Source organism: Aquarana catesbeiana, linkage group LG03 (assembly GCF_042186555.1).
Source record: "Aquarana catesbeiana isolate 2022-GZ linkage group LG03, ASM4218655v1, whole genome shotgun sequence".
Taxonomy (NCBI): Eukaryota; Metazoa; Chordata; class Amphibia; order Anura; family Ranidae; genus Aquarana; species Aquarana catesbeiana.
The window spans coordinates 268,547,004-268,562,500 of record NC_133326.1 but is presented as its reverse complement, the minus strand read 5'-3'; the positions used below and the strand labels follow the sequence as shown (position 1 = coordinate 268,562,500).

At 40.1% G+C, this 15,497-nt stretch overlaps 1 protein-coding gene across 1 annotated transcript in view; it reads left to right on the top strand.

Moving 5' to 3' along the window:
* LGR5 (leucine rich repeat containing G protein-coupled receptor 5) overlaps positions 1-15,497 on the top strand; it is a 223,604-nt gene that overhangs the window by 176,250 nt on the left and 31,857 nt on the right. The window contains exons 12-14 of the mRNA XM_073620041.1: positions 7,524-7,589; positions 7,776-7,847; positions 10,231-10,302. Of these exons, the coding sequence (XP_073476142.1) occupies positions 7,524-7,589; positions 7,776-7,847; positions 10,231-10,302 (210 nt within the window). The remainder of the gene's footprint in view (positions 1-7,523; positions 7,590-7,775; positions 7,848-10,230; positions 10,303-15,497) is intronic.

The following is a 15,497-nucleotide window of genomic DNA, read 5'->3' as shown; positions in this document are numbered from 1 at the left end:
GTAAAAAATATGTCTGCGATGCTCTGCTCGGAACTGCGCATGCGCAGTTCTGGTCCAGAGCCAGTTGAGACCATCTGAGTGCTTGCTACAGTGTGTTTGGGCAGCGCGGGTCTAGCAGAGGTGAGCAAGTCACGTGATGTCATGGTGCAAGGGAGCCGAGCGGAGCAGCCAGAGCCTCATCTGTGGGACGGGAGCAAGGCAAACCAGGAGTGGGACTGACAGTGCTGTTTGAACTGAAGGGACCACCTGGCCTGGAGAAAGACTCAGGAGGGAATGTGTCGTGTCGGTGAGGTGTCATCATCATCTGTTCTGCTACACACTGCTGTCAGTGTCACTGTGAGAGTCAATTTCATGTATGTGTGCCTGCCCATTCTAATTTCTTGGTTTCCTGTCCCTGAGCTACTCACTTACTATATCGAAAATAAAATAGGAAATATGTTTTTTGCCTTACTATCTACCTTAAATCACATTAATAGATAATTGCATACTGTACTTGTTTGTAACCTAAATACTGAAATTTGCACTTAAAACTGTAATTTTTTAACTTTCGGAAATGCAAGTAAAAACGTGGCTGTGCCAGTAAATTTTGGGTGTCGCGTCAGTAAAATTCAGTCTGGTAGGTTGGCAACACTGGTGAAGAAGGGTTTTCTTTTTAAAAGATACTTTACTGATCAGGGCAAAGGATCATCATTCATATTAAAGTAGTATCTTGTAGATGATCACATTCTACCTTCCACTCAAACTGCAGATTATGGGGTCAGGAATCATTTGCTTCAGTTGCTTAGCCCTTTGCAAGAGAGTCTGTTAAACGTTGGAGGTTGTTTGCCCTGCCAGTCCCTTAGGACTTGATATACCCAGCAGTTTGGAGACTCAGACCTTCCCCTGTAGGTTTAGGTTGATCCTTGATTGAGACATCTTATTAGCTGTCTCTTCTGGCATTTTTGCACTCCATTGTGCATTTCCAGTCTGAGTTCCCTGTATCCTGGGGTCTCTGAATTTTACCCTGGTAAAAATATATCCTTTGGTGCAGTATTTGATCTTAAATTCCTTCCTGTAGTGGAAACCTTTTTCCATCATCCTGGGCTGCACTGCTTGTGAAGCTGGGCTTTTTCAAGAACTATCCTTTCAGTGGGATTTCCTGACTTGCTGGATCAACAAGGCTCAAGAGGAGCTCCGGTCATTTGTTCAAAAATTAAAAGTCAGTTGCTACAAATACTGTAGCTGTTGACTTATCAAACATACGCTTACCAGTTCAGGGATCCAGCACTGTCATCACTGGGCCAGTTCTTCACCAGTCTTTGAGCCCACAGCACCGCCATCTTGCTTGTGGGAAGCTGGCTGTGACTTCCTATAGCTTCACAGCCAGCTCCCCACTGTGCATGTGCGAGTCGTGCTGTGCTTTCTGAATGCACCCACAGCCGCCTGGGACATGTGACTTGTCCCAGGACGTTGCGAGCAGGGAAGGGGGGTGAATAATATCATATATTTAATAAATTGTCAGACAGGCTATCCTGTGGCTACCACACCCCCGACACACCTTTGGGTGTGAGTTGAAAGGACTCTTTCTCACTTTCCTCATTCAGTCACCCCTTTATATGGATGCTGTGGATCACCTCGCCCTCTCTTTTTGAAGGGATTTAGGATTTCTACCCCTCTCTTTTCAAATTTGTGGTTTCTTCTATCCCTCCATTTAGAGGACTGTCATCCCCTTATATATCTCTTGAGAGATTTTGTATATATCAGGTAAATCGCTCATATTATCGACCCCTAGCTCCCTGAACTAAGAGTTAGAAGTGCCCCACGTAATCCACTGGCCATTACCCGTTTAGTGGTTTTGTTTAGTTATTCCTTGTCTATTCTACCTCCCTAAAGTCAAAAGTTAAGGGTGTTTCACCTAGGCTTCTTGCGGTTTCCTGGTTGGTCTTTTTATTTGGACATACCTTGTTTATCTATTCTTTCTTCTCTGAAGTCAAGGGTAAAGATGCTTCACATAAGCCTATGGCTGTTAACAGATTGGTCTTTTTGTTTGAACATACCTTGTTTATACAACCTTCCTTTCCATGCAGTCAGTTAGGCATTATAGGCTTGGACTATTCCACAGTAACGCCATTTTTTTTTTACCAACTTAGCGGATGGCTTAATGTTTTCTTTTGTTTAGATAGTTTGTTACCATTCCACCTTCTGTCTTCATGGGGGATGTTTTGGTGGTCCTCCGCATTATCAGTTGAGGTCCATCATTTTTCAGGTAGCAGTTTCCATTTAGTGGTGATTATCTGTCCTGGTCTGGAACACGAGGTAATTCATGGCAATTTCCATATTTGTCTTGGCCCCCTTTTTAATTCAGCCTTTGCTAGGTTATTGGTTCCTTCCAATCTCCTTTTAGCAAGATTCCACATTCGTTGAGTATTTTAGTGGTTGTTTTCCACCCCTCAGTTAGACTGTTGTGGGACATCCCAAATGTCTAAAGAATTACTATCTTTCTGTGTCCTTCAATGGATGCTAAAGAAAGATGGAAATGTTGAGGTTGGATGAGTAGAAGCAAGCAGTAAAGTCACAAGCTGAGTTACATAACTGCTAGGCAGGTAGGCACAAGATCACAACCAGAATCTAGGTCAGAGACAGGCAGGGGTCGGCAACGTGCTGATAGTGAGGTACAGAATCAGTAGGCAGAACCTTAGTCAAAAGTCCAGGCCAGGGTTGGTAACACGAATCAGTAGCAGACATAACAGGTAAAGGGAATCCAAAGAGAAGCGTCAGGTCTAGCCGGGTCAGTGGCAAAATCAGCAAGTTTTCAGGAATACAGAACGCAGGGATCAGATCTGAAGACAATCCAACAATGAGGCTAGGCAGACCTTAGGTTTAAATAGGCCAGCAGGTGCCAGGATCTGTGGGAGTGCACACATGCACTGTGGTGTGTGCATGAGTGAGCGCACTCGCATTCTTGTCCTCGCACATCTTGGTACACCCCTGTGCTCAGGAGTATATGCATTTCCCCGTGCATACACATGAAAATGAGCACTTGTTGCATGAAAATTAGTAGTTACTGAACAATGTTCCTGACATGAGTACTGTTTCCTACAAACTGAGGCATGACAGCTGGGGGCAGGGTTTAATGGGCTTAAAGTTGTTTGTTGCTAGTGTCTAGGCCTCCTGAAGGTGACAGTTTGGCCCATATTTTTAAAGGAATACTATCTTCCTATGTCCATAAGTGAACTTTGAGAAAAATAATTTACGGTAAATACGATTTTTTAATTTTTTTATGCAATGAAAGCACTATTTGCACTCCTAATCGTGAATAGGATAGGTTTGACCCTTGCATTCTAGTGCTTAGATAAGGTAGTTCATATTACAAGCCACCACCCGAGTGTGCCTTGTCTTGTTTTTTACTCTGTCTACTAAGCATCCTCCGGAGTAACATGCTGCATGCCCCTGTTTTGACATCATTTCTCTTGCAGTACTTATTGTAGTTACTGTATGTATATGCTTGAAGGGCACGTCTACACAAGAATAAAAAATCTATTTGTGGAGGGCACTGGCAGGTTCAGTTAACAGTTTACAGTATTATTCTAAGGACACAGAAAATAGCAAGGGCAATGTGACACATTGCTCAGCATAGCAGAAAAAGAAGCCACTAGGTGCATGAACCTTCTTGTGATACTACAGTGGGAGTCTGTATGCAATAATTGGCTGGGCAAACTTACTATTTTGTATTACATTAGTTGCTCAGTTAACCTACAAAAACAATGAAACAATTTTCTGAGATTATTGTTTATCCTGTTACTAGTAGTATAAACTACGACCTGTAGATAAGTCACTTTATGCTCTGGGACTGGAAAGAAGAGAGTACAGTATGTGCATCTATCATTACAAATGGCATTTGATAAGAATGAGACATGCATGAGTTAGCTGGAAACTCTCAGCCTGTGCACTGGTTTATTTTCTTTTAAAATGCTCCAGGGGAAAAAAAAAAATAATTTATGATGGCAGCTATTAGATCACGGTGAATATATCTGATGTTTTTCCATTTGACATTTGGTGTATTAACACTGATTGCAATTTATTGCTTTATTATCACTGTGAGTGCTGTAAACCATCCACAAATATTCTAGGTACATATTTTTTGTTTGTTTGAAGGGAAAAACAGTGGTAGTTATAGACTCTTCTTATTGTTTGTTCTGTAACTTTGTTCCATGTGCAATGGGCAAGATCCAAGTCGATATTCTAAATATGAAACAAACCTTCACACTGAAATGTTGGGCACATTGTGATACTACCTGAGCCAACAATGTGGAGTATTTACAAGGAGAAAATTATTAGGTGCAGATTCTGATTATATTTATTATATTCATTATTTCACTCTGTTATTAGCCTTTTACCATCACGGTATTGATAGAAGTTTGTCTATCTCCATAAACACTTAGGAAGATTAGTAAAATACAGGCAGAATAACTATATCACAAGATTTTTCTCTTTCCATTGTTCGTCTATTGTCCAGATGTCATGTTTTATGAACATACCTTGTTATTCCCTAATCATCCATTTTATAGTATTGGATAAGGAAAATTCAAACCCTTCCAAAAAGTATTGTATTTAGCAATGAAACATGTGAGTAGCATACAAAACAGGGCTGAAGCTGGCCATAGACAGGCAGATCTACTAGAAAATTACAATAGAAGCATTTTATTAAAATTATCAATAAGCACCAGTCATTTTTTTCTGGCTCCTGCCATGCTTTATTTGACACGATAATTTTTTCCCATTTCTTGTACAAAAAGTATTGATTAAATGATTGGAAAGTAAGAATTTCAGTTGCGCTAGAAAGTCTATTCAAGGTACTTGGTTCTCAGAGTAACATCCTAAGTTGGCAAGTTAACTCTAAAAATTCTCACATTTGTTATATAGTGATTATTGCCTAGTGGATAGCCAACAAAAGACAATATCAAGTAAAGAACTTGTTAAAATTTGATCAGTTATGTTGATTTCAAAATTCATAAACAATGACTGGTGAGTGGAGAAGCTCAAAAAAAAAGGCCAAACCATGGGAAACATGGCCTAATGGCTCAATGTCACTCACTCAGAAATAGACAATACAATAGCTTGTAAGAACTTTGAAACAGTGGCATACTTATTGGTGCTATCCTAAAAAAATGGCCTAGGGTTCAAATGAAAAAATGCTGCACACAGAAGTGGAGCTATATAGGGCAGCAAGAGGTGCTATTACTGTAGTCTAATCACTGGCTGAGGCTCATGCTGTGACCCCTATTGATATGGGGCCTGAATCATTGTGTTCATGTAAAGTCTCCAGCCATCAAGGGAAACTACACAGGCACAATGATGTTCTACCACTCATGCTTTTTAACTAAGGCATACACAAGGTTTATTTGTCTTTGTATATTCCATTTCCTACATGCGTTAAGGATTCATGTACTTATTACATTATAAAAAATTTAGATCTGTGTTTGAATTAAAAAAAAAAAACAGGTAACCAAGAAGCAATATAATAAAGTTCACATTATTGACCTGAAACCATTCACTGATATGACAACTGAGTGTGGTTATTGAGCATGTCCAATGTAAACGCAATCCAGATGTTTGTTAAATTGTTACCTGGCTCATGTCCAGTCTCCTAAAACTATGATTAATTGGAAATACTCATATTTATTTATTTGCTATAGTAAATTTTCTGTGATGCAAGGTAGCATTAGAGCACTTAAGGGGAAATGTAATACTCTTTGAAGATGCCGATGAAGCACAGAATGCTTTTCACCTAAGTCAGTGGGAGTTTCTGCAGGATGGGATTTCATTGGCTGCTTTTCATTTCTCTGTATTGAATTACCAACTTGAATTTCACTTCTTCATAGATTAGCATACCAAGATACACTTTTTTATATTACATATTCAATTTTAATAACTGCTTTATACATCCTAATATATGCATAAATGCGATATATTTTAAACATATACAAATATTTTAACCCAAAATGCTTAGTTATGTGTGAGTTTGTATAAGTAAGCACAAGTAAAATTAAGACAGGTGGTTATTAAGGTTGTTAAGGGCTGCAAGATTATTATTTGTGAAAGTAATGTGCATACACTTTCAGATAAGTAAGGCTTTAAGTTTTTAAATTTAGAGTGTTAGAATTGTAAAATATGCAGTATTTATAATATATTTATATTATTTTAATATGCCATTTTCAGATAAAATAGCCAATACTGTGCACATCATATATGCAAAGGGCTTCCTACACTCCAGTTTGTTATAGTATTTACTCCCACAGCTTGCATTGTCAATTGGATGACAAAAGGAATCCACTTGTATTACGGGCAGGGCTTTTACCACCCCTTATTACATTAGCTTTAATTCAGAAAGCTTTAACACAAGGACAAAAATCTTATAAGCTAACGCCAGATCCTGGACTCTGCACCACTCCTGTCTCCAGAGACAGGAGTGTAAGCTCAGCCAAGCCATAAAGCATTCGGTGGGGCCCTGTAGACTCAGAGCCTGATGTCTTTAGAATCATGCCTGTGCTTCCCAGTGCCCATTGATGTCTATGGGCTACCTTAAGCCAGACATAGATGGAACAAAATTCAGCCAGCCCAGCAGAAAAAGAATTTTGATCCATGTGTGAGTAGGCTGGTTGTACTAAAGTTGATCCATTGATTGACTTCAATAAAAACAACCTGTTGGATTTTTTTCATGCGATCACTGTTGGTTGCTATAGTTGCAAGTATTGATAATTTTTTTCTGACAGCTGGCTAACCTCCAGCTATCAAAATACAATAGTGTTGATGGGGAAATAGAGCAACCATGGGTTGAAGGAAAGAACATTGGTTAAAATATGGCCTGCCCTAAAGCTGGGTACACACTGTCTGCTCTGGTCGGAGCCACTGTACTAACCATGCGAGGTTAGTTCAGCAATCTCCCCCGCTGAGCTGTTGTGTCCTGACAGGGGGACGCCCACCCCCCCGTGCCAGGACATTTCGATCAGCCATTGGCTGAGAGCGCTGATCAGAAATTCAGAAATTGGTCAGCATCTGGTTTTCCAGCATGCATGTCCGACAGAAGACGGCCGAACGGCAGACACAACGACATACACATTGGCCGAATGTAGTACGTTTATTTTAACCGACATTCAGCCTGTGTGTACGGGGCTTTAGTCTTTGGCTATGGTTTACTAGTCACGTCTACAAACTTTTCTCTGTTTGTAATGGAAGTGCAGTTAGTTCAGTTATCAGTCATAATACTACCACATTATTTGAGGTTATTTTTACAGATAAAATCCTACTACGTATTTTGGCCTAAAGCTTCTACATGGCCCTGATTTGTTTCTTGGTTGAAAGGCATAATTCCACTTTAGATCAGGAGAATGTCATTGATCTGTTTCATAAATTGACAACACTTCATGCTCAAGTTGATGTTCAAAGCTTCTGAACTATTGGCATGTTTTAGCTATGCTTTCAGTTTTACAATTAACTAGTAATGCTTTCCTCTTTGTACTTCAACACACTGTTTATTATTTCAGAGACTTGTCGTATAATCGTATCAAGGACTTGCCAAGCTTCTCTGGCTGTCAGAGACTTCAGAAGATGTGAGTGTGTATTACATATGCAGGTGTTTTTTACTTAAGCCTTCTACACCATATCACTTCAAACATAACATCTTTAACCCTATTAATACTACAGTGTTTGGGTTAAAGGTGATCTGATGGTAGAGAAAGGTTTGTTATGGAATTTCATGCTTCTACAATCCACTTATCATTTCTCTGTCATTTCAGTGATCTTCGTCATAATGAAATCAATGAAATCAGATCCATTACCTTTCAGCAGCTGATTGTCTTGCGATCCCTGTAAGTGCTCTGCAAATCCCCTACTTGTTTGATCCCATTTTACTGTGCTGTTTAAATAACTATAATTAAGAAGTAAACACAAAGCAATGTACAGTGAAATCTCTTTCTATGCAGTTCAAGAGACCAATTAAATTTGCTGTAGCTTGCACTGTGTAAATTGAGGGAAAAGGAAACCACGCAACTTGCACTTATTCTGGTTAGATTAGTTTACTATCTATTTTTCATGGAGGAGATGCCACAAAACATCATACATTTACAGTATCTCACAAAAGTGAGTACACCCCTCACATTTTTGTAAAGATTTTATTATATCTTTTCATGTGGCAACACTGAAGAAATGACACTTTGCTACAATGTAAAGTAGTGAGTGTACAGCCTGTATAACAGTGTAAATTTGCTGTCCCCTCATAATAACTCAACACACAGCCATTAATGTCTAAACTGCTGGCAACAAAAGTGAGTACACCCCTAAGTGAAAATGTCCAAATTGGGCCCATTAGTCATTTTCCTTCCCCGGTGTCATGTGACTCATTAGTGTTACAAGGTCTCAGGTGTGAATGGGGAGCAGGTGTGTTACATTTGGTGTTAGCTCTCTCACTCTCTCATACTGGTCAGTGGAAGTTTAACATGGCACCTCATGGCAAAGAACTCTCCTGAGGATCTGGAAAAAAAGAATTGTTGCTCTACATAAAGAAGGCCTAGGCTATAAGAAGATTGCCAAGACCCTGAAACTGAGCTGCAGCACGGTGGTCAAGGCCATATAGTGGTTGAACAGGACAGATTCCACTTAAAACAGGCCTCGCCATGGTCGACCAAATAAGTTGAGTGCACATGCTCAGAATCATATCCAGAGGTTGTCTTTGGGAAACAGACAGTGCTGAGTGCTGCCAGCATTGCTGCAGAGATTGAAGGGGTGGGGAGTCAGCCTGTCAGTGCTCAGACCATAATCCGCACATGGTATCAAATTGGTCTGCATGGCGGTCGTCCCAGATCTTCTAAAGATGATGCACAAGAAAGCCCGCAGTTTGCTGAGGACAAGCAGACTAAAGGACATGGATTACTGGAACCATGTCCTGTGGTCTGATGAGACCAAGATAAACTTATTTGATTCAGATGGTGTTACGCGTGTGTGGTGGCAACCAGGTGAGAAGTACAAAGAAAAGTGTCTTGCCTACAGTCAAGCATGGTGATGGGAGTGTCATGGTCTGGGGCTGCATGAGTGCTGCCGGCACTGGGGAGCTACAGTTCATTGAAGGAACCATGAATGCCAAAATGTACTTTGACATACTAAAGCAGAGCATGATCCCCTCCCTTCGGAGACTGGGCCGAAGAGCAGTATTCCAACATAACGACCCCAAACACACCTCCCAAGACGACCACTGCCTTGCTAAAGAAGCTGAGGGTACAGGTGATGGACTGGCCAAGCATGTCTCCAGACCTAAACCCTATTGAGCATCTGTGGGGCATCCTCAAATGGAAGGTGGAGGAGCGCAAGATCTCTAACATCCACCAGCTCCGTGATGTCATCATGGAGGAGTAGAAGAGGACTCCAGTGGCAACCTGTGAAGCTCTGGTGAACTCCATGCCCAAGGGGGTTAAGGCAGTGCTGGAAAATAATGGTGGCCACACAAAATATTGACACTTTGGGCCCAATTTGGACATTTTCACTTAGAGGTGTACTCGCTTTTTTGCCAGTGGTTTAGGCATTAATGGCTGTGTGTTGACTTATTTTGAGAGGACAGCAAATTTACACTGTTATACAAGCTGTACACTCACTACTTTATATTGTACCAAAGTGTCATTTCTTTAGTGTTGTCACATGAAAAGATATAATAAAATCTTTACAAAAATGTGAGGGGTGCACTCACTTTTGTGAGATACTGCACATAAAAAGTTAAAAGAAAAACTTCCAAGACAACAGAAGTATTTCTCCTTTATCCTACACACATACACACTCACAATAACACAGCTCATTCACTTCACTGAATTTGGAATAAACTTTTAATGTAATGAATAGAATGATTGGATTTAACAGGGTAGATTGCGTCAGGTACTGTATCTATTACATACACATAGCATATTCTATTATACTGCCACTTTGTACAGTACTTGAAACTTTGGATTACTGTTCTAGTAAAGAATGTTGTGAGATTCAAGATAGATAATCCACTTTGTTATGGTAGATTTTGATTGTCTGATGCATTATCAAATCACAATCTGCCAGTGGTTTATAGACCATATTAATGTTACATTTCAGTAAACTTTTTAGAAAACTCATCCTAAATGTCATTATTAGCTGTAAACGCTAAGCAAAACAGTTCATGGTCCTAATACATGTCACATGTATAAGCATTTTCTTTCTGTTTTTTTTTTTTGCAACCAGTGACTTGGCATGGAACAAAATAACGTACATTCACCCAACATCATTTTCCTCATTACCATCTCTCATCAAATTGTAAGTAATTTTGAAAGCATTTTGTTATTCTGTCTTCTGCATTTTCACTTGTAATTGTAAAGTATTTATATAAAGGATATAAAGGACACTAAAGGTTGCACCTATACTGCAGATTGTCCATGCTACCAACTAGGGTTGTCCCGATACCGATACTAGTATCGGTATCGGCACCGATACCGAGCATTTGCCCAAGTACTTGTACTCGGGCAAATGCTCCCGATGCTTCACCCGATACCTAAAAGTCAGCAGTGATCGGCGCGTGGGGGAGATACAAGATTCTCCCCCAGCGGCTTTCAGCTGCTTTAGTGACACAGCGGTGATCGCTCACCGCTGACTGTCACTGCATTATCCTCCATGCCCCCTCCGTTCCTCTGTGCCTCTCCGCTGTCCCCCTCCGTTCTTCTCTCTTTTTCTGTCCCCCTCCGCTGTCCCTTCCGTTCCTCTTTCCTCCTCTGTGCCTCTCCGCTGTCCCCTCCGTTCCCCCCCTCCTTCTCTGTCCCCCTCCGTTCTCCTCCTCCGTTCCTCTTTCCTCCTCTGTGCCTCTCCGCTGTCCCCTCCGTTCCCCCCTCCTTCTCTGTCCCCCTCCGTTCTCCTCCTCCGTTCCTCTTTCCTCCTCTGTGCCTCTCCGCTGTCCCCTCCGTTCCCCCCTCCTTCTCTCTCCCCCTCCTCCTTCCTTTGTGAATAGACAGAGTCAGCTGACTCTGTCCATTCACATAACTGAAACATTGTAATCTCCTGTGATTACGATGTGTCAGTTTATGAATGGAGAGGAGCCGCTGTCTTCTCTCCATTCATTTTAGTGCAGCTGAGGCTGCAGAGAAAGGGACTGGGGAATCTCTATCCTCTGTCTCTTTCTCTGTCTCAAGGGGGAGATATCAGAGGTCTGTTAAGACCCCTGATATCTCACCAAAGCCCCCCAACAGGGCTGATTAAAAAAAAAAACACACACACATAGTGCAATAAAGAATAAAAAAAAATTATTGTAAAAAATAAAAATTGTAAATTTAAAAAAAAAACAAAACAAAACACACACACACACACATACACCGTTCACCCCCCCCCCCCCCAAAAAAAAAAAAAAAAAAAGCACTGTTAAAAAAAAATAAAAAAAAACACTGTCACGTGACATAAAAAAAAGTATCGGTATTCGGTATCGGCGAGTACTTGAAAAAAAGTATCGGTACTTGTACTCGGTCCTGAAAAAGTGGTATCGGGACAACCCTACTACCAACACCTCAGTGCTGCTCAATCAGAGCCAGTGTACAACTACCAAATAGGAAATACAGTATGCACAACATAGTCCAGATTAGTCTCATGAACACTTACTTAATAATTGTCTTCTTCTATTACAAGAAATTGGGCTGTCCTATGCTGGTACCAGTGGCTTTTGAGGCAATCAAACCCTCTGCCAGGAATCTGTTAAGTGACTGCAGTTGGTGCTGGTTATGTGAACACCTTTGAAAACAAATGTGAATATTGACTTTTAGGCTTGTCTTTTTTCTTGTGCTTGTTTATAATTGCAAAGTCTGTGATTCTATCATGCATACAATGAGTGTCCATATTGTGTGATTACACAACACTTTTGTAGTAAAAAATGTTCCTGACAGAGTTCACGTACTTGTTTAAGAGTGTATGCACATAACAAGCAACCGCTGCAGCTCAAGATCATTTATTGGCTTCTTGTCAGGAGTATGCTCTTGTAAGAGCTACAGGTACTGCAGGTTCAAAGGGATTAGTGTTGGGTAGTACCATTCTCCTTTATAATAGGAGGAGAGCAGGAATACCTGTGGTGGGAACATTATGTAATTTGGGTAAGTATTTTACCGTAATTTTTTCTCCAGTATGCCACCCCATACTAGCATTGTCTTTACCTATAAGTCAGTTTAAAGAGCCCTGGTGTTATGCAAAAATCAGTAACCCTTAGTGAACGAATGACTATCAGTTCAATGTACTTTGTTTTAATCGGCTTTATTTTAATTAGTTTTGATTGCTTGCTGTGGTGTTACTGTATGTATTTCCCTCATTAAATAAGACTGTAAACATTAAAGTGCTGACTGACAGGTGAATGTAGCAGAAGTAGAACACAGTCAGGTATTCCTTTTCTCGGAATTCTTCCCCTTATAAAGTCAATAACCTCAAAACAGTACATACTGTAAACTTCGAAAGGAATGCAGCCTTTTAAAGTGTCTTTAAACCTACATCATTAAAAACTATCAATAAATTCTGTATTACATGCTGTTCTGCCACTATGGGATTTGTTTTCTATATTCTGCAAAAAACTTGGTTGATCCTGCTGTTTTCTGTCTCCCCCTCCTGTCCAAGTCCCCGCTACAGATGGTGATTCTGCAGAGCAGTGTTGGCAGCTAGTGTACATGCTCACTCCATTTTCAGTGTAGTTTCTACCCTGAGCATTTCCTCCCTATCACATCTCAGCAGCCCATGTGACTATAGAGTCACACATGTGGACGTATACACAGTGGTAAATGCCAGCCCACTCTCTTCCTCCTCCTCCTCCATGCTCACTAACCAGCTAAACGCAATGGGGGTGGGATATTACATCTTGGTTAATGGAGGTTTCACCTCCCTACTATCTGCATCTGCTATCTGACAGCCTGTGACTGTCAGAAATCCTCCCACACCATTTTATTGACAAAAAATAATAAGGATTTTTTTTCAAATATACAGTATATTTGTATGACAGTTTATAAGAGTTTATTGATATTAATTATTTATTTATCCTCTGTTTACCAAAGGCTTTTTTTATATTTTGAGCATGTGAATAGCAGCAGAGACTAGAAGTTCCTCCTGCCACTGTTTCCCTGCAGACAGGCTGGGAAAGAACTGGGTCATGTGACACTTGTATATCGATTTTTCTTTTTCAGTAAAATAATTACAGTGCCATCATCCATATACAGAACAAGAAGGGATAATGTAAATTTAACAGTATGTGTGTTTAGTATCACTTTAACTCCTTCACACCTAAGGGTAAATCAAATCTAAATGCCTAAGTTCAATTTTGCTATTTTAACATGTTTCAGTAAATCTGTACATATCATCACAACTACTTTGTGCATCAAGGTGGAATATACCTTGTTTTTTTTTCAGGACAAATTGGGCTTTCATTTGGTAGTAAATAGTTATGGATATCTCCTGATTTTTATTTCATTTTTATTATCAAAGGAATCTGGCCCAAAATAGTCAACAAAATCATTTTTTTTAAATTTAGCTGTATATTTATTTTTACTACCATAACCTACCACCAAAGAACAACCCAAAATAAATTCTCCTACTCTTGACAATTGCAACAATACCACATATGTGTATGTTATTTGTTGTTTGTACCTGTAGTATAGCCCAGATGAACAATCAATATTGTTCATTTTGCTTTATTTTATTTTTTTTCTGACCTACCTAAAACACACCAACACTACTGACGCTGATGCTAATTTAAAAATAAAAACCTGTCCGAAATATACTGACAATGACCTTTGACCCAAACACTAACCCTGGCACAGACCTAGATCAAACTTTGATCTAGGTATTTTTCTTTATTTTTAATTATTTATTTATTTATTTTTTTTTTTAAAGTTTACAAACATTTTTTTTTTTTTTTGCAAGGAACAAGAAAGATACATTGTATCATTCTGCTCCATTAACATAAAGAAAAAACACAGGACAGGCTTCACAGTGACTGATCACTGTGGCAGCCAATCAGAGGCTACCTCAGCGATCAGGTGACCCGGAAGGAGGGAGACTTGGGTCCCGATCGTTAGTATGGGGCCCAGGCTCTTGGTGAGACCCCGGTCTCTGTGCTGGGAGCGTGCTGTGCGGCACACTCCAAGCACAAAGGAAGAAACACATATATGCGGCCCCCACATAAAAAAGGCCAATGCAGTGAGGCCACATATATGTGTTATGTCGGCGTGAATCAGGTTAAGGTCACTGTATGCTTTTTCATATCTCTGATGCATGTTCACCAGTCCCTAACTACACCATTTTACAATAAACAGCAATATATAACAGAAACCCTTTCCCAAAGTAGTGCCTTTTTCAAGAGGGTCATGCAAGGCTAGCTATTTGGCACTATTTTGCAGAAATGGTTTGCAGAAATGTGAAAGTCCATTCAGCCTAGTCAGTTTCTATAGGCAATAATTCACAAAGTAAATTGACTCCAGTCATGCTTAAAATACACCCAAGCTCACTGCTGTAATCATGCCATTTTTGTTTGGCGTACAGAGATGTAAAAGAATACAGTCTAGGTACATGTATCAAAAAGCTGTCAGTCATAAAGACAAAAGCAAGGTATGCCAACCACATTCATTATTTGAACAGAAATAGTTGTTTTTGTAAAGAAACCTATTGACAAGTGCTAGACAACCATTTATTTCTTGGGAGCTGGCCTGCCACACATTATTTTACTTGATGAAATAAACAAGAACAAGTTGTATCTGCGTTTTGTAAAATTGCAGTGGAATGAGGACCTTGTATGTTTTTTATTTAAAGCGAAACTAAGTTCCACTTTGTAGAGGTGCTATAATGTGCAAGTATCCACAGCATGGCACACATGCTTCCTAGTGTGCAGTCATCCAGCAATGACAGGTCAAGGGTCCAGTCACTGCTCCATCCGCTGTCATCTTCCTCTCTGCTTCTTTTGGGTTTGGTCCCAGGGGTTTGGTGCCAGGGGTTGTCTGCTTCTTTTTTGGTTTGGTGCCAGGGGTTGTGTTGTCCTCAGCACCCAGCTCTATTCCTGACATGCTGAGAATGAGCTGAGATGTACACTGCTGTGTTCAATAAGTAATGTATAGAGTGCATCTATGCTGCAAATCCTGATTTTACTTTTGTCTCTGTTCATACAGACAGCTTGTGCATAAAGGAAGTAAATAAAACACTTATACTGCATATTTTTAGCCTGGCCAAGAGAGACTGTTTACTAGTAGCATTCAGTACTACTTTGTTACAGACATTAGCTGCCCACTGGCAGCCTTTACTTTTAACTTTTTTTTTGTGCAAAATATACAAAACGTGTTCTGTAAATGAGCATTGAGGTGCTATGAAAGAGAAATTACATCTATAGCTCAGTGACTTCTGGCAACAATATTTTTCTCACGCTTATATCTTGTGCATATTTCAGCTACAACCCAGCATAATCTCCTAATAAAACAGAACATCAGAACAACACGTAGTTGGTGTTTGTT